The sequence below is a fragment of the Saccopteryx bilineata genome, chromosome 4, assembly GCF_036850765.1.
Source record: "Saccopteryx bilineata isolate mSacBil1 chromosome 4, mSacBil1_pri_phased_curated, whole genome shotgun sequence".
Taxonomy (NCBI): Eukaryota; Metazoa; Chordata; class Mammalia; order Chiroptera; family Emballonuridae; genus Saccopteryx; species Saccopteryx bilineata.
In genome coordinates this window covers 29,873,821-29,893,333 of record NC_089493.1, presented here as the reverse complement: position 1 = coordinate 29,893,333, position 19,513 = coordinate 29,873,821, and the positions used below count along the sequence as shown (strand labels likewise).

At 43.0% G+C, this 19,513-nt stretch overlaps 1 protein-coding gene across 10 annotated transcripts in view; it reads left to right on the top strand.

Moving 5' to 3' along the window:
* Positions 1–19,513, top strand: part of SIPA1L1 (signal induced proliferation associated 1 like 1) — a 381,790-nt gene that overhangs the window by 327,669 nt on the left and 34,608 nt on the right. For 8 of the 10 annotated variants that reach the window (XM_066275017.1, XM_066275009.1, XM_066275016.1 and 5 more), the window contains 4 exons: positions 1,339–1,488; positions 6,179–6,303; positions 9,052–9,170; positions 12,308–12,750. In XM_066275017.1, the coding sequence (XP_066131114.1) occupies positions 1,339–1,488; positions 6,179–6,303; positions 9,052–9,170; positions 12,308–12,750 (837 nt within the window). Of the gene's footprint in view, positions 1–1,338; positions 1,489–6,178; positions 6,304–8,550; positions 8,614–9,051; positions 9,171–12,307; positions 12,751–19,513 lie in introns of all 10 variants that reach the window. The other 2 variants (XM_066275019.1, XM_066275018.1) reach the window with 2 other exon arrangements.

Sequence of the window (19,513 nt, the reverse complement as noted above, 5' to 3'; positions counted from 1 at the left end):
AGCTGGACACAACAGGTTTGTCACAGAGAGCTGGTTCTCAAGTCAGCTCTGCCCTTCCGGGCTAGGTGGATTTGGGAGTCATACTGTAGCTATCTATCCTTATTCTTTGTTTATTAGAAAATCTCATTGTGATTCTATTATGCCTTCCATCTACTTCCTGTGTCTGAAACCCCATCCTGGCCTGCTGTAGAAAAGTCTATAGGTTCACTGTGGGAACCTGCCGTGTTGCAGTGAATCGGGTTCTGTCCCCCAGGCTTCAGAACTCTGGTTGGAGTATAAGCTACCCTTATGTGTAAAACTGTCTGACTGTGCCGACCCCTTGCCAACTGTCCAATTACTAAGAAGAGAAAGCCCAGCCTTCTCTGGAGCACAGCAGTAGTTCAGCACCGAGCACAGGGGATGTAGAAACAAGAGGCCTGGCTTATTGAACGGATGACTTCGATTCCACTTCCTCAGCTATGAAAGGGAAATGGCCTGCCTTGCGACAGGAGTCAAATGCTTTGTGCCAGCTTCCAGTTCTGGAATAAAAAATCATTGTTATTAAGGTGTAGCTCACCCTGGTCATAGGTGTTAGCATCGCATTGCTATTCCAGTGGTCACCTCATTGCCTACTCAAGTAGAGGCGGTAGAGGGAAAAATACATCAGTCCTGACTACAAAGCTCCGGTTTCTGTTGTAGGAGCCAGTCAGCAGGGTTTAGGAGCCATAGCTTTAGAGATAGATAGGTTAGGTGGCTATGTGGAACACACCAAAATTCTTTAATTCCACTTAAATGCAACAACTTCAGTTCTAGGCATTTTTTTTTCATGAAGGTTTTTATACAGTGATGCGATTATCAACCAGATTCATAAATACTAAATAACAAAATCTGGATATTCATTCCAGACTCTGAGTAATAAAATTAGAAAACAAAGAAGCGTACAATGCACCAGGCTCTCTGGGTCATACACTGGGAGGACAGTGTGAAACGTGGGATTAATGGCTGCAGGTGTCACTGGGGCTGGGGCTCGGTTATGCTCCACACTGCCGTGCGAGGGAACTGCATGTGCACTTCCGCCCACTGAATTCTGGCAGCTTTTAGAAACATACATTTATTTTCCCCACTGTTATTTTTTGACAACCCCCCCTGCCTCCACCCCCTTCAAGGCAGTCTTCCAGCTGTTCCCTGAGGGAGTAGTTTTATGGGGAAGTGTCTATTGTAGGCATCCAGCTGGCTTCATTTTTACTATCTCCGTGAAGTCGCTGCCTTTGTCACATTTATTCGATATTATCCATCATGCCTGCCTGGGGACTTTCCCCTTTGAATTGTTGACTTTATATTTTTGGTTTGTTCATGCAGCCTGTCTCCTGGTTCGGACATCTATGTGACGATCTCATCCATGGCGTTAGCAAGATCCCAGCAGTGTCGTAACTCCCCCAGCAACCTGTCTTCGTCCAGCGAGACTGGCTCTGGTGGGGGCACGTACAGGCAGAAATCCATGCCTGAAGGGTAGGTGTGCTGTTCGCCCTGTTGGAAATGGTCCCAGTTGACATTACTGTCTTTCCTCTATAGTTCAGATGTGTAAAATGATTTCCATTCAGGCAGCCTCGATCAGTTTACAAAGTAACAAAAGGGAAAATGAGGTGAATATTTCAGACAGAAAAATGTTTTAATGGCTGGTTCAAAAACACTTCTTAGGATGTACGTCATTCTCTGGTCTTAGGACTCCGAGAATCAAATTAAACCTGTTTCTCCATGATCTGTTGTCTATTTTCATAGTACAGGTTTTGTTACTTGGTAGAATGTCCTCCAAAGTGAACTCAGCAGTGTACTGCTTGCACTGGTTGGAGTTTGTTTTGCTGTCAAAGTAGGGGAAATGATCATCATATCCAAAGCTTAAAATTATTTCTTCACATTTTTAAAAAGTCTTCTGTGATTTCAGCCTTTGGGTTGGTTTTTATTTGTTTTTCATGGTTTTTTTTTAAAAACACTGAACACACAAAAAGCAACTATTTGCTTCTGACAAGACTCAAAAGTGAAAAGCTAAATGCACATGATTTTTAGGGGTTATTAAAAAGGCGAAAATTGATATGTCTGAAGATGGAAGGAAGGTAATTAGCAACAGAACATGGTGTGGCACACATAAGCTTTAGCCTTTGCCCAGAGAAAAAGTAAAGGGACCCTCAGTGACTTCCTGCTGGGGCATCTCTCTGGGAAAACTTGTCAAAGACTCTAATCCACTTGAAGATCAAATGAAAGGGATTTATAAGAACTGATGTTTCTATTCTGTGTTCTCCCCAAATACATATTTTAACAAATGCACACATGATTTATTTTCTTGAGATTTTACCATGTTATAAAATAATGGTGCTTATTACTAAGAATACCTTTGTAGAGGGTATATATTTTTTTTACCCTGTAGTGTTTTGTCAGCTATTGTTAGTGGTTTGTCAGCTATAGTGGTTTATACAGCTATTAAATTTGATTTCTTTGTTGTTGCAAAAAATTTATGTTAGCAGAAAGAAGGTAATAAAACCACTATAAAATATGCTCTCTGCCCACCACCCATCCTTGGTATCTCCCCTAGGAGTCCCTTGGTAGCATATCTAAAATGTACATGTCTTATTTTAATTACTTCAGTGACAACTAGAAAAAAAAAATTCTTATTCATGAGTTCCTATAAAAGGTTTTATGAGTTAAATATTATTATACCATACCACAAACCCAGCTAATTAGTTCTTGTTTTAATTAGCAGATTTTAAATGGCCTGGGCAGACTTCAAAAATAAGAATTCACTGCAACTTCGTTAGTACAGCAACAAAATACAATAAAATATAAATGAGCTAGCAACAATAACAAAAATAGCATTGTTTTCTTCCGGCTATGATATACTTTTAATGTATCTCAAAAATGTAAGTGGAAACATGAATGTTTTTGAATTTTATGTTAGAAACATGGTGCCGGTGCCCATGCTGCACAGTTTTTTTAATGAGGTGGTAACTCTTCTCCTTGATCGTGCGGAGGGTTTTTCTGTTGTGTGTGAGCTTCCCAGGAACTGTTTGCCACACTGCATAGCATCCTCCTTCATGCAGATGGAATTTTATAGGATGATGATCCTGAGGAGGACGAAGCAGCTTTCCTCTACCCTTCAAGGTTCTTTCGCTGGTTTAGTAATTTAATCTACACGAGGCAGGTGAACAAGAGCAAATAATCAAATTTAACTACACATGTAATTATGGGAACCCCACACACATGGGAGGTTCAGAGACCTAAGGGAGAGTGAGGTATATGTGACATTCTCAGCGAAGGTAAGGCACCTTGGCGTTTCAGAAGGAGGAAGGTCACTCACAGGACAGTAAGAGCAGATGTTCAGTATTAGCAGTTTGCCCCACCTTATACATAGGTTATAGAAAGTTGTCAGTGATCATCTCTTATGGGCAAAGGCCCTAATTTAAGTTCTTCTAGATGTTAAAGAGGGGACTGAAGTTTCTCTTGGGCCCAAAGAGTCTCAGTTGTCTTTAGCTCAAAAATAATCCACATCACAGAGTCACATCTTGGGGTGACTCACTCTGATCGCAGGCCATGTTTGCCTATGTCAGGCATACAAGAGGAATTGGTTCACTGTCTAACTCACATGTGTTGCTCATTGGCCAAGTTTAATCCTCAAGTTGCCCATACCAAGAGGAAAATGATGCATCTGCTCTACCACTCAGCCCACTAAAGATGAGTAGGTACAAGCTGATAGTTAAACAGGAGTGTACGTAGTCTGCTACCAAATCAGTGTCAAACTTTAAAGAGGTTCAAAGCATGAGGTCATAACAGTAGGTCAGTATGCAGTCACTGTCCACAAATGTAGTGTGCCCCTTTGCTGTCCTCTTTCTGATTCAGGGGGCTCAGGGCCTGCCCACTCCCTGGCGTGAGGGTACTGAAACCATCCAGGGCAGGTGAGAGGCGAAATTTAATAGGGTGGTTAATCACGCCTGCTCCACTTGATGCGGGGGGGCACCTGCACAAGGTAGGGTGGGAATGAGAGGTAGTTAAAGAACAACTCTGTTGAAAAGACAGAGGGTCTGTTCTGCCACCCTTGGAGATTTATTTTAGGGCCACACTTTGAGGACTGGTGACAGAACAGGAATGTCCTGAGGGGCGTGAGGGAGGGACTGGGTAAATGAGGAATTCGGAGACCAAGGTGTGAGAAACATAACTCAGGGTGTACACCCTGGAGAGAATTGTGGAGGCGAGGAGGCACTCTTAGAAGAAGGATTAAACTCGTCTGTGAGGGCATTTCAATAAATGAAAGTTAGAGAGTGGCCGTTTCCGGCTGCCTCTGAGGGGGCTGTTTCCGAGCCGTCAGCCTGCTCAGCTCAGCAGAGGACTGGCCCCTACGGGAGAGGCTTCCTGTCCCTGGGGGTGTTTCCAGCGTCATCCAAATGATTACTTAACGCCCGCACATCTTAACAGTGAGTGACTCTTAAACTGAAGTGTTCCTCCAGACAAAGGTACTAGGAAGCTCTTCCTGGTTCGGGCTTCGGCGAGCTCCGCAGGAACAGGGTCTCTGTGCCCCTGGTACACTGACACAGCAAGTGAGAGTGCGGGAAGACTGAAAGGAAAAGTCCTCACACGTAAAAATGGCATGAAAATACTTTTCAAGGCAAAATTTAAAGACAGCTTCTCTATATAATTCGTTTAAAATCAGACAGCTAGAAAGACATTTGAAAAATTGTCTTTAGTTTCCGCTGCTCCCCCAAAATAAAGCAAAATTAGAATCCAAGTCTAATATTATTTTCTGTGCCTTTTTGGAAGCATCTTAATTTCGTGCAAATTTAGAGTCAAGTCACAGGGCAATTTCAAGGGTATTCACTGTTCTAAAGTAAGCAAGGACCCTACTTAGGAAGGAGAGGGCAAAGATCATAATCAGTGAACCCCTCCCCCGTTCTTGTGTGTAAATGCACAGTAATGAGGTTTTAATAAATCAAGGTTTTTGTTTTTAATAATGGAGGTAACTTTGTTTAGTGAGGCTTTAGACTGAGATTGTAAATTATTGTCGTTTATGCAAAAGCAACTAGGGAGGTGGTATAGGAGGGGTTTTACAGAAACATGTTACAGCCTTCTCTACTTTGCAAATGCTCTCTTATATAGATTCTTCTCCCTGGGTTCATATAACAGAGCTGCCATTTTCCAAAAAAAGAAAAGGAGATGGAACTCCAGTGACTTGGAGTAGCGGAGCTGGAACTTGGCTCCAGGCCTTTCTCCCCATCTCTGCCCCTTCCAGCACCGCAGGGTGTTTCTCCCATGCATTCACCAGTTTGTAGTAAATAAGACATCTGTCACGTGCATTGATCAAGTCAGGCCCTGTTTATTCTTTTATTATATAGATCACTTATGAGCTCATTAGTAACCATACACAAATTTGTCAATTCCACATGAATATTTGAATTTTATACTCTGGCCCTTTTTCCTTGGCTCAGCCAGGATTTACTCTGCTGATATACTATTCAAGGCACAGGCATTAATTAAGCATATATTGTATTATTATTCTACACAGGGAAAAATAAACTGGCTCATTAAATAGCTAAATATTCTTTCCAGAAATAGACATTTGCCTTTATATATGCCAGTTTACCTACCTCTAAATTACCCTTCCCCAAGGCAGTTTAAAATGTATACATTTTGAAAGTGGTCTTCTATGTTATGTAAATAAAAGCAATTTTTGTCTTTCAGACCTTAGAGTGCTCAGAGAATACTTGTTCTGAGAATGAATGACTTAGCAGATTTAGTGATTTAGCAGATTACTGAGTTAAGAGAGACCCCTGAAATGTACCAAATTGGAAGATGCACACAGAACATTAGGATGCCAAAATTTTTCCTTTGGCTGCAAGTGGCCAGACAAGGGCTAGAAGCTTTTGGTTTCTTACTCTATTATCTTAGGTTAGCTCAGTTCTAATGGCTCCCGGCCTTGTTTACACTTACAGGCTTAGCCTACATACCTGTCTGAACAGCGTGGTGTATTTTGACGACAGCAAACATAGTTCCGGCACCCATGTTCACATGCGTAAGGATGAGTACACAAGTGTGGACCTGCAAGCAGAACTAGTACTACCTGTCCTTAGAGTGCAGTTCACTGCGCCCGGGACGGCCTTCCCTTCTGAGTGAGGCTGCTGATGTCGTTCTTGCCTTTGTTGGGGGGAAATCACCACAGGTTTGGAGTGAGCCGCAGATCCCCAGCCTCCATCGATAGGCAGAACACCCACTCAGATCTTGGTGGCAGCGGAAAATCCACACCCAGTTGGCAAAGGAGTGAGGACAGCATTGCCGACCAGATGGGTGAGTAACTGAATTTCTACCCAAAGCAAGTTGCTTTTATACCAAGGTGACTTTGGCTACCTCTTGATGATGTCATCAAAGTATTCTGTTCTATAATAAATATAGCCCTGTTTAATACATGTGAGTGAGAACTAGGTTTTGGTTAGATTATGTGTGAAGGAAAACAGCCAATAAGATCTAGAAGTCAAAGAATTCTAGGGGACCCCAATCTAAAAATAGAAATAACATAGGAATTATTTTCAGGACTGAAATTAAAATACCAGACTGCCAAACCACATGTGTCCCAAGTCTCTCCCTCTCCCCTTGTTTGTCTGTTTCTGCCTTTTACCAGTACCCTGAGAGATTTGTTATGCTTACTAAGTTTATTAAGAGAAAAAACAACTGTGTACAAAGTGGGAAAGGGATACAGTTGTTGCTTAGTCACATATCTAGCGTGGTTAGGATCTCTTTCCTCCCTATATGTCCCCCGCCCCCACTTGCTATTAAGCTGTCAGCTAAGGACAGGTCTCAGCCCGGGGACAACAGCCACCGTGTGGGAAGGATGTGCATTAGTGAGCCTTGGATTTCTGGTGCATAGCCCTTTCTGTCTTTGTATATATGTAGTTTGCTACAATGCCACCATAACACTAGTTGATGCAATAAAATTTGCCATGAAATGTGATTAAATTTCAACACTAGTAGCTTCAGAAATTTAGTGTCCACAAAGCTGCTACATCAGGGTCTTGATGTTAGATATTTTTATTTTTTCCTTTATCTTTTGTAGCATTACCATTAGTGTGGGATTAAAAAGAAGTAAATTTCAGGCCTGAAAAAATACATACTTTTTAAGACAAAGGCCCATCTTTTTGTCCTCTCGGCAAATGCATGGTCTCCTTCTGTTTTAATGATGTGCCCGTGCGAAGGTACTAGCCACGAACATAGAAGGGAGTGGAGGGGTGCTGAGCTAAGACGGGCCTGAAGGAAGAGAAATGTAATTCCCAGGTTCTGAAGACAGGCTTTGTTCCAGTAACTTCAGTGAGATGTGCCTTGTTATTGAAGCCATCTGTCATCCCCACTCTCGTCCCACCCACCCACCCACAACACAGAGAACCTGAGCGTATTCTGATCTGCTGCACTGCTCTTGACGTTTTTAATCCCATATGTTTTGATACTGTTGAGATGGTAACAACACATGTGCGAAGGATCCCTTCATCAGGACTGTAGCAGTTTTTTTGGCTTCTAGTGCAGGCTTTGAACAAAGCTGCCAGCAAGCCCTTTGTGTAGTGTTTGTTCAGTGTCACACTTCCTGCCCATGTGAAGTCATATGTGAGGGATGAAAAGGTATCTTGGGACTGGAAGGGGTAATTATAAGGTTCGTCCTAGACCGTATTCATCCTTTCACATAAACCGCCCCCTGGTTTTTTCCCCTTGCATCCCCTTTAGTTTCATGGCATCCCGCTTTTATAGCTAAGACTCTGAAATTAATATGGGAGAATCCATTTAACACATTATCTTTTTAGTAAGATATATAGAGAGAGGTGGATTTTTGGTTTTTTTTGGGTTTTTTTTTTTGCAAGATATCCCTGATGCTGGCCAGAGAAGGCTTTTCACCAACCTTTCATCCAAAATCTAAGGCTTGGGATAAAATGTTACAATAAAATAAATTTGTATAAGTCTTTAAGTTCCAGTAGAATAACCCAGCCTTTTCTAATTGGCACAGCAGAAGGAATCTCTGGGGCTTAGTTGGTATAAGACATGCTGGAGAGAAATCGATAAAAATAATTATGTTCTCATTACTCAGTACACTGTATCGAGTGTATAAAAGTCTGACCTTTGTGCACCCGGTTTGTATGAACAGAATTCTCTAACGACTCTCAGGTCACTCATTGAGAATGTTGTAGAGAGTGTTCCTTGTTAGCTAGACTCCCCTGCCTCCGTACATCAGTGTTACCAACTGGGTGCCCCTGTAGGGGTGAGGAGTTTAGTGCGTAATTGACTCACTGATCTCAGTGGATGTTCATTTTTCTGCCTCTCTGCATTTGGAGATGGTTGAGGCTCAGAGTAAAAGAGCATGTTGCCCAGTCCATTACGTGGTAGGAATGGTGTGGCAGAAGCCTAGGGTCGCTGCTGCCAGCCAGAGGTGTGTTAAAGAAATGAAGTTGCTTGCCTTTCACCTTTGGAACCCCATCATGAACACCACGTGGAAGCCAAAAGGAAGCAATTGTTTTAAGTAAACTAGTTGCTGTGTGTCTTTTCTGTTGTGCTTAGCTTACAGTTATAGAGGACCTCAGGATTTCAATTCTTTTTTCCTCGAGCAGCATGAATATACAGGTAAAATATTTCCAAAGTGTCATGGTAAGTAACACATGATCGCATCCGTGCCTGTCTAGGTAACGCAGACCAAGCTTAGGTTAGCTACACTTTGCAACGAATGAATTTCATACATTCAGTCCTTGTATTTTAGACTTTCTCCCCAAACTAAAAGTTGATTCCTAACTTAGCCGCATTGTTCATGGCCTTTGGTTTGGTGGTACTTGGCTCTGCTAATGTGTATGACATGACACATGGTCACCAGCTGCAAGCTTTACCCATCAGCCACTTAGTTTCTGACGTGCTGCCTATTGTGTAAATTCTCAACAAGCTCATTGCTGAAATTCAGAGTTTGCTGATCAGTGAACTAAGAGATGCAGTGGCAAGCTGTCTTTATTTGTCAACATGTGCTTGGATCTGCTTGGTGCCTGCACCATAATGTCCTGTGCTGTATTCCAGAGCCAACGTGCCATCTCCCCGCAGTGTCCAAGGTGCTGCCAGCTTTCCGGGAGAGCCCCAGCGGGAGGCTGATGCGGCAGGATCCGGTGGTTCATCTGTCTCCGAACAAGCAAGGCCATGTAAGTTCGCCATAAAAGGATAAGAAGCATAGCTTCCTAGTAATGACCTTCCTTACAGTGTGAGAATGGTACAGGTCTGCTCTGCTCTTTTTTCCACATGGTCAAAGAGGAAGTCGTCCTAGCAGAAGGTGGGTGTTTGCTCTCCTGGTCCTGGAGTTTCTGCTGCCAGTAGCCGTAAGGTTGCTGTGAGATAAATTGGAATTCCTCTTTGGTATGCACCTGCTTCCCCCACTGGAACACAAAGAATCCTGGAACATTAGAGACAGAAATGTGTTAGAGAACGGTATTATTTGCTTACACAGTTACAAGCATGAGATATGGTTGGAGCATCCGTCAAATGGAGAAACAACTTCCTGACAATCCACCTCCCCTCCTGCTTCTCTTATCTTCCATAGCTGCACACAGTTTTGTCCTTTTACCGTAGTTCGACACAATTCCTTCTCACTTACAGGTAGAATCAGGAATAGGAGGTTATCACTTCCTTCCCCTTTAAACGCAGTTGATTTCTTTGGTCTGTCTGTTCACTGGGATGTCCTGTTTATATTTATGTCATTCTGTCAGACAAGGAAATACTGTATTTTGTATTCACTAATTTATAAAGTGCCTAGAGAGGTTTTAACGACAGGGCTCTGATAAGTTTTGAGTGAAATGAATATTGAAGCTAAAAAGCAGGAGAGGGAGAAGGAGAACCCGTCTTGTGCTGGCACACTGCACGGGCTGTGCCAGAGCTTGGTGATGGAACGTGATGCTGTCACGCTTCTACTGCTAGTAAATGATGGATTGCCCGTCAGTCTGTCCATTTCCCACCTCCACTAATAATTTTTATATTGATAACATGATAAAATAATATTTTATATAGGTTGGATTAGAGAAAATAGATTCTTAAACTTGATTTCACCTGTTTCTTTTTACTTTTTAAAAATTGGCCACTAGAATATTTAAAATTACAAATGTGGTTCAGGTAATATTTCTGCAGAAATCTGTTATATTCTTGACGTTCTCAGCACACCTCAATTCAGACTGGTCACATTTAAGGTGCTTAGTGGCTACATAGGGTTGGTGGCTACCAAAGTCCACAGCACAGAGACAGGGCTAGGGAAATTCCAGCCTACAAGTATTAAAAATAAACAAAGGCCTATAATGCAGCAGTTGTGGAGAAAAACTAGAGTAGCACTGGTAAAGTAACTGGGATGGATTCTTGTGTAAGGAGAAGAGGTCTTTATCTTTGCACGTTGAGGGGAAACTTGAGTGTCCTCTTCCTGCCTCTATCCTCAGCTGACAGAGAGAGAGAGAGAGAGAGAGAGAGAGAGAGAGAGAGAGACCCACACACACACACACATACAAGCACATGCACATAAACACACAATTCCTTCTCTCCTCTTTTCTCTTAATCCCCACCATGTGTTGGGGCTTCTTGCCTCCATCCAATTTAAAACATTATTTCTTTGATAAACTATAAAATACTCTCTATAAAAGCCACTGTGTATAAAGGATTCTCTGCTCATTTTATTAATTGAGTTACAATTCACATATCATAATATTCACCCATTTGAAGTGTACAATTTAGTGGTTATTAATATAGTCATTGAATTCTGCAATCACCACGATCTAACTCTGGAACATTTGTATCACCCCAAAAAGAAGACCTGTATCCTTAGTCAGTCACTGTGACTCTTCTTATCCCCACCAAGCTCTCAACAACCACTGAGCTGCCTTCTGTCTCTGTTAAAGTGTCTATTCTGGACATTTCATATGAATGGAATAGAATAGGTGGCCTTTTCTGACAGGCTTCTTTCACTTATTTTCACATAATGTTTCGAGGTTTCTGTTTGTTGTAATATGTGGCAGTACTTCATTTCTTTGTATGACTGAATAGTATTCCATTGTATAGATACCACATTTCCAGAGCCATTTATCAGTTGATGGACATTTGGGTTGTTTCTAGTTTTTACCTGTTATGAACAACGCTGCTGTAAACATTCATGTGGAAGTTCTTGTGTGAATAGACGTTTTCATTTCCCTTGAATAGATACTAAGAGTAGCACTGTAACTGTCTCCCCACGGCAGCTGCCCCACTTCACGTTCCCACCAGTGGGGCCAGCTATCATGGTTGTCCACCCTTTTGATTGCAGCCATCTTAGTGTGTGAAGTCTTATCTTGTTGTGGTTTTGACTTGCATTTCTCTAGTGACTGAAGAGACTATCTTCCCATGTGCTTGTTGGCCATTTGTGTATCTTCTTTGGAGAAATGTCCATTTAAATCCTTTGCCCATTTTTAAATTACGGTATTTGGAATATAAACGTTTTTAATTTTGATGAAGTCCAGTTGATCTCTGTTTTTCTTTTTTTGTGTGTGCTTTGGCTGTCCTGTCTAAGAAATCATTGTATAATCCAAGGTCATGAAGACATATACTTATGTTTTCTTCTAAGAGTATTATGGCTCTAGCTCTTCCTTCTACGACTTTGATCCAGCTTCATTCTTTGTGGATATCCAGTTGTCCCAGCCCCATTTGTTGAAAAGACTCTTCTCCCTCCCCATTTAATTGACTTGGCACCTCTGTAGACATCAGACCTGTGAGCACTCCTCAGGAGGCTGTGAGCACTCCTCAGGAGGCTGTGAGCACTCCTCAGGAGGCTGTGAGCACTCCTCAGGAGGCTGTGAGCACTCCTCAGGAGGCTGTCTCCTAAGTAGATGCTGGTGGGGGGTGAGGGAAAGGAGCTCTCTTTAAGAGTAAGTCTTACATGCTGCCTTCTATTTCCCCTGAGCACAGTAGGTTTTTTCTAATTCTAAGCCTTTTGGAAGTATCATTTTTTTAATTTTAAGATCCAAAGGTAAAAGATTAATGATAGTTTAGATTTTTTTCTGATTGAAATGATCTCAAAACTATTCCAACTCTAGCATAAGACAAATAATGAAAAATGGATTCTGAAGAAACCATTTCTGGCACTCTGCCGTCGAAATGTCTGCGTGGGTTTTTCCAGGCGCCTCCAGCTCACTTTGGTTTGTCATCAATAGAACGTTCGTGCCTGAGAACCCGTAACTAGACACATGCCCCAGGGTCATTCTGCCATCTTTTTTTCCTGGTGTTCAAGGAGCAAAACCTGTGTGTTAATAAGTAAGTCTCGCTTCCCCTGCAGTCTGACAGCCACTACTCGAGCCACTCCAGCAGCAACACCCTCTCCAGCAACGCTTCGAGTGCCCACAGTGACGAGAAGTGGTACGATGGTGACCGCACAGAGTCCGAGCTCAACAGCTACAACTACCTGCAGGGCACCTCTGCCGACAGCGGCATCGACACCACCTCCTATGGCCCCAGCCACGGCAGCACAGCCTCCCTAGGGGCGGCCACGTCATCGCCCCGCTCCGGGCCGGGCAAGGAGAAAGTGGCACCCCTGTGGCATAGTTCCAGTGAAGTGATCTCCATGGTCGATCGGACTTTGGAGGCAGAGAGCCATGGCATGGACCGGAAAACAGAGTCCTCCCTGAGCTTGGACCTCCACAGCAAGAGCCCGGCCGGCGCCGGCCCTCTGACCAGGGAGAACAGCACCTTCAGCATGAATGACGCCTCTTCCCACACGAGGTAACTGCGCCGCCCTAGAGCCCCGCCCCCAGAGCCCCGCCCCAGAGCCCCACCCTGAAGCGGCCCCAGCCTCCTGCCACTGCGCTGGGCTCACAATGGGGAAGGGAAGGCCTTTCTCAGGCAGTGACAGCTTTATTACATACTTTGTGCGCTTGTATTTGCCACCAGAATACTTTCTTCCTCCAGTCCTCATGCATTATTTTAAACTGTGAGAAAAGTTTACAGATTTAGTTTTCATGAAGCTGTCTTTGACTTCATAAACATTTTCCTGTGTACCAGAATTAGAGGAATTTTGTCATTTGGTCTTTCAGCTTGTGATAGAGGCAGTAGAACGGAACAGTCTTTTGAAGACATTAGAAGAAAAGACTGTATTTCTTGGGCTTTTCTAAAACTAACGTGGCATTATTTATGATGCCAAGCACGCCCTTTACGCTGCCTGTCTTTCCGAGGCATCACTTACCCTGTGTTTACATGGTGATCTTTCTCATTAATTGGCTCCTGACAGTAAAGTGTTGAGCATGGGGGTATACAACAGAAAAGTTGTAGCTAAAATTAGACATCCTATATACCTTTCAAAATAATTCTTTTTCTTTTTTTTTTTTTTTTTTTTTTTTTTTGGTGGGCCATCATCTTTAATTCTAGCTTGCACCCGACAGGCAAGTAAAAACACACACTGGGCTCCAAAACCCACTCATTCCGTGCTCACAAAGCTGACTTATCCGAGTTTCCTAGAATCAAAGGTTTCTAGCTCACCAGACTTATTCACCTCTGTTCCCCATCTCCTTCCTTCTCCCTGCACAAACTCTGCGCTAACTGGCTTCTCACTCAGCACTCCACCATCTTGGCTACTTCTCCTGGCCTCCTCCACGTGGCCTTTCTCTGCTCTCCTCTCTAATGCTCATCTCAGGAACCGAGAGCAAAAATATTCTTGTATAGACAAAATAAAGACCATTTTTTACGTCTTCCTTTTGATTTGAGCCTAAAATCCAGAGTATGACTAGATTCTCCCTTTTGGCGAGGAAACACTCCATTGCTACCTTTGGGGTCTGTTGATTTTTGTGGTGGTTTCTCCTTTTACCTTTTTCTGTTGTCAGTCATTGGTCAGCTTGTGTGACAGCGTCTAACCCTGCTGTCCTCTGGGCCTCATTTCTTATGATGCCCTATAGAGAAGCCGAATTTAGTTTTACTTTTTAAATGGGAATCCAGGCACAAAATCTGTCAGCAAACTCCAGATAACCTTCATGAGAAAGGACGTCTTCCACTTAATTTGGATTTAACTTGACCAGTTAAATACTCTGTTCTCTTATTGCCTCTATATTGTTACTGATAAGATTCTTGAGCTTCCCATCTTTTAAAATTCCAGGTTGGTCTCGCATTTTATATGTTGGTTTCTGTTTGCCATGCCTACTTTCCAGTAATAAAACATTTTTGTGGTAGGTCTGGAAACTACATGGCCCCCAAACAGAAAGGACACTGGCGGAGCCGGCTCAGTATTGAGCACCAGGCCTCCACAGTGCAGCAGATAGAATGTCTGTGACTCAAGTGGGTTACGGAAGCATTTGGAAAAGTCTGAGCTGGGCATCCAGTCCCATAATAATATGATACAGAGTCACACGGCACAGAATTAGGACACTCGCTTGCCATTTATGGCACACCCCATTGTCTCAGGAACTGTAGCCCGTGCACTGACTCAGAACATCTTTGAGTTCAGAATAGTTTCTCAACTTAGACGGACTCTTGTTTCTTTGGTTTCCAATTCTTTGTGTTGAAAGGAGGATGTCTTTGTTAAGAATGATATTCCATCTGGGGAATGTATTCTGTGGTCTAATCTGGGGATAGAAGAAAATCAGTGATAGAGGGCTTGCCTGATATGGCAGTAGCATGGAGCAAGGTTGGAAAGGGCTTCAAAGCCAAAGCAAAAAACATCAGCTGCACCATCTAACCAATCTGACAAATCCCAGGAGATCCACAAAGTCCCCACTGAAAAGCAGGCACCCGAGATTGCGTTATCTGAATGTGCTGACTGGGGTAGCCTGCGCACCTTAGAGGATTATCCAAATTTTCTGCTTCAAACTGACCATGCAGAAATTATTCAAATCATCATGGAGAAGTAACTCTTCTGTTGAAAGTCAAACTACCCGGAGAAGAGAAGAATGTAGCTTTTCAGGGAGGGTGGCAGGGCTTCCCACCCACTGGTAGGTTGAGTCACATTGTTTTTTGATTCCGGTGGTCGGGATACTGCGCGACTTCAGGCTGTTTGATCGTGGCAGTGAGCTGGTAGTCAGCTCGAGCAGCCTTCCTCTCCTGGAGGAAAGGAGGACTTAGCCACCAAATGCACATTGCTGGAAGAATGAAAATCACTGCAAATTAGAGTGTTTATGTCCTCAGAAGACAGGAACAGCAATTAATGTGGAGATCTCTTGACAATGCACAAAAAAAGAGCTTGTACCTGGGAGTTGGTGACAAAATCGAAATTACAGTGATTAAGTTCCACTGTGTATTTCTGCCTGGGTGGTGTTCCTGCCCCCTGTCCTCCTGTCTCCCTGTTGATGATTGTGCAGGGGTATTTTTGTGGCACCCCATGCAAACTGCTTAATGTAGGTTGGTAATTACATAGGGTTGTTATATTTGAATGTCATTAACAGAAGCCATGCACTCTAGCTTTCTACAATTAAAAAGTCTATTAATTTCTCTAAGATGTTGCTCCCTACAAAAAAATATGTATTTTCTATAAGGCTTGGAAAGTTAGGGAGAGGTTTTAATTATTTTTGGAATGGCTGCTTCACTTTCTAGTCTTAAAATGGATCACATGATAAAATGATTTGTGGTGAGCATAGGAGAGGTGAAGATCGTTCTAATTTGAATATGCTTTCTCCAAATGGGTTCAATTTTTTTCTTAGAGTTCTTGACTTGGCCATAGGCAGTGCAAGTCTATAGGGTGACCAAAGACTTCCTTAGTTGGTTTAGCTGTAGTCCTGGTAACCTGGTGTCGCCAATGTCGGAACAAGGTTAAGGAATGCACGTGATGAAACTGAAAAGCCTACTGCATGCTTGCAGGTACACATCTAGTCTACAATGCCCTGACCGGACCTATCTGAGTGTCCACACTTCACACTCACCCTCATTAGCCAGCCACTCTGCCCGTTGCTGCCCATAGGTCCCTCAGGTAGCCAGTTACTGCCACTGTGTGATCATATGTACGTCCTTACAGCCATCCAGTTCAAAAATACTTCTCACCCGTTATCTGCATCCTGAACACCTTTGCATCGCGTGTGCCACTGTGAGCATAATAGAAGCTGCTCAGTTCGTTGTGCTGAACCAATAGGAATAACTTCTTCCTCAGTGTTCCCACTCTTCGTGTGAGGACTCAAGGCCCCTAACTGAGAAACCATTTCAAAAATAGCAGAAATCCCCAACTCCTCACTGCTAGAAAACCTCTATTATGTTTCAAAGCTTTCTGTATAGAAGAGTCAGCATTTGCAGAGAGCTGTAGTGCTTTCACGTGTAGGTATGTATAGGAGAGCATATATATGAAGTCCTTGCACAGCAAGAATTTTTAGTAAAGCTATTTCTATGTAAGATTTCTTTACAACTTGCAAAATATAATAAAGAGGTACTTTATTGCGGCTTATATGCAAATATCAATCAAATCTGGATATAAGTTGGACAGTGTCTGACTTTTCTTCACTGGAGGGAGGATTAAAGGGCAGGAGAAATGCCTGCCCACGGTTGTCAGTACAGTTCAGTCTCATGAATGAGCTTTTTCTGGCTGACCTAATAAGTTAACTATTCATGCCAGAAAGACTGCATACTTCTTGAGAGGAGAGGTAAAGAAGGGCTTCTTTCTGTCTAGTTTACACGCACACGAAAGCATGTCTTGGGCTGCTCTGTGTGCCTCTGTGTGTGTGTTACAGCTGGGGGCTTAAATTTCCTTTTTAAAGTTTTTTATTAATTTGAGAGAGAGAGGAAGAAACAGGAACATCAGTCTATTCCTATATGGGTCCTGACCAGGGATTGAACCTGCAACCTCTGTACTTCAGGGCAACTTTCTAACCAACTGAGCTCTCTGGCCAGGGCAGAGGAGTTAAATTTCATTCTCTGCCCTCTCTGGCACCCTGTGTATGCACCTGCCTTCTTCATTTAAAAACTATTCCATTGTCTTTATCTTTTAACATTTCTCTCTTAAATCTCTTCTTCCTGGAGTTTTTAGAAAATTTCTAGCAATTACTTGCCTCTCATCTATATTTTCTTAAGGTAAGAATATGATGTTTTTTTCTAAGTTTTATGGGCTAATTCAGAATTGGAAAGTGCAGCCTCGAAAATGAAGGGCCCAGGACTTCTCTCCAAAGTGTGGTGGGATCGACTTGCCTTACATTTACAGAGCCTTTTCCTTGGGAATTTCTGCTTTGTGGTTCCACATGCAGTTCGCATTCACGATTCTATTTCAGTTTGCTTTTGTACAGCAGAACTACAGGTGGTCTGTCCTAGACTCTCTGGCCCTCATTTCTTCTAGCTTACAGAAGTGGGTGGTTATTTTATCCAAAACTTTAATGATGTCCAGCTAATCTCAAAGACTAAAAAACAGACCCACTGTGATTGAAATTCCAAGTGAACAGTGAGAAAATGAGACCTTTGTGAAGCCACAAATGTCAGATTGCTTGTTGCGGAACTCACTGACCAAGTTTACCATTACTTTGTTCTGTGAAGCAACTAATTCATGTATTCAGTTGATATGGAAAGCCCAAATGCTCCAAATGCCATTAAATCATGAGACCAAGAGGATTCTGAAAGGGCCGTCTGTTCCTTGTCATATTTGAACCATCCGCGGGGATGAGGATTTATCAGACACAAAGACACAGACCATGCGGGGATAGCCAGAGGGAGAGGGAGGGGGGGCTGGGGCAGGTGGTCAGAGGGAGACTTTGCTTGGGGCGGTGGGTGCAAGATGCAGTGTGCAGATGAGGTTTTACTGAGTTGCACACCTGAAACCTGTACCCCAGTAAATGCAGTTTAAAAGGGGGTGCGGGTGGGTAATCTCAAGAAGAGAGATTTCACAACCTTTCTGAGTAATTTTAGTATTTAAGTCCTCTTCCTCTGCAAAACTTTGTCCCGTGTCTACCTCTATAAAATTCTTCTAGCTGCAGCTTTTAAATATACAACTAAGAAAGAATAAATGTTTTCTTTTTGGTCTGAATCTTTTCTAAACATGAAAAATTTTGAAGACTTAAGATTATGAAATTTGTACCAACAAGAGCCCATTTGCAAACAATTTTTAAGAAAGAAAGAAACTTTGTAACAGCCCTTCACTTCCAGGCAAGTGGAGAGAGAAGTGCAGGAAAAGTAGATTTGGATCCTGAGGCCCAGGTCCAAGTCTCAGCCTAGCTGACCAGTGCAGTTAGTTGCCTTTGGGCAGTCATACTATTCCACTCTGCTGGTCCCTGAGCTGGTACATCATAATACCTGAGCCGCTTACTAAATGGTTATTTTTATGTGTTTGTTGAGGGTAAAACTAGTTATCAAATGTATTGCAAACTGTAAATATCCTTTTAGGACATTTTCTGTCATTTCCAAGCCCTCCATCACCTACCTTAATGCAGTTAACTAGCTACTTTTTTCTTTGACAAATATGTGTCTCCCTTAACTCCTCTTTCATGTGATTGATCCTATAATCATATTTTTTTACTTCTCAGTTTTCCTTCTTTGTCTTTCTATCCTTTTGAGATGCCACATGTGGACATGATATTCTTCTCAGCTTTGCCTAATAAAATGATAATATTTATAGTTATCTTGTTAGCTTCCTATTGAGTAGCTCAGCACTGCAGATGCATTCAGCTTGGGGTCCACCATGACCCCTGAGGCCTCTTCTGCTGCATGTGTGTAGCCTCGTTTCCCTGTACTTCATGTATTAGTATGCTCTTGTACTTGCTAACTACCCCTGTTGTAGATGAACAGTTTTCTTTATAGCAGTCACTAGGCTGTCCCTTTTGCCAGCTTAATCATTCCAACCTCACTTATTTCTTTTCCCCTTAATCGTTTAGAATTAGTGTCTTCTGAAGCCCTCCTAAATTGTAGAGCCCAGTACTGGATAGGTTTGGCTAGTGCTGAACACAGGGGGAGGACAGAGACCCCCTCAGTCATTATCCTCCACATTATCTGCCACCCAAAGGCTTATTTGTTATTTGTACAAGTAATCACAGGAAACCCTACCAGCTCCCCTCCTCTTGCTATTAGGCCACCACCCAGCCTTTGCCGTAGCCGTTTGGCAGGTGACTAATTGCTGCACTCTCTTTCCTGAGAATATCACTCTTAGCAGGCCCCGCCTGTCCAAAATCCATCCCTTTGTGTCATGTCTGAATAGCAGGTGACTCCACGTGTTTCCTTCAGTGGCTGTCAGCAGCTCAAAGCATGGCTGCAGATGTGTCCCCCGGGAGGAGGTGGTGTCTGTGGCGATGCAGAGCTGTCCCCAGGACCTCATAGCTTTGGCATTTGGGGTTCAGACTTAGAATATTCAGAGTACCCCGTTATGAGTGGTTAATCCCTTTGCAAGGCCCACGAACAGATGTATGTCCTGCTTGTAAAGTGGCATTTCCGTGACTGGCACCCCTTTCTGCAGATGGGTCATCTAGCATCCTCTCCTGCAAAGTGTCCCAGTGCTAGGGCCGTGAAATGGCCAGGCTGCAGTGCACTGGGATCACAGTTTCATCAGGTCAGGATGAGCAGTTTGGACAGATTGAGACTGCCCCAGATTCTGTTACCTCGTTGC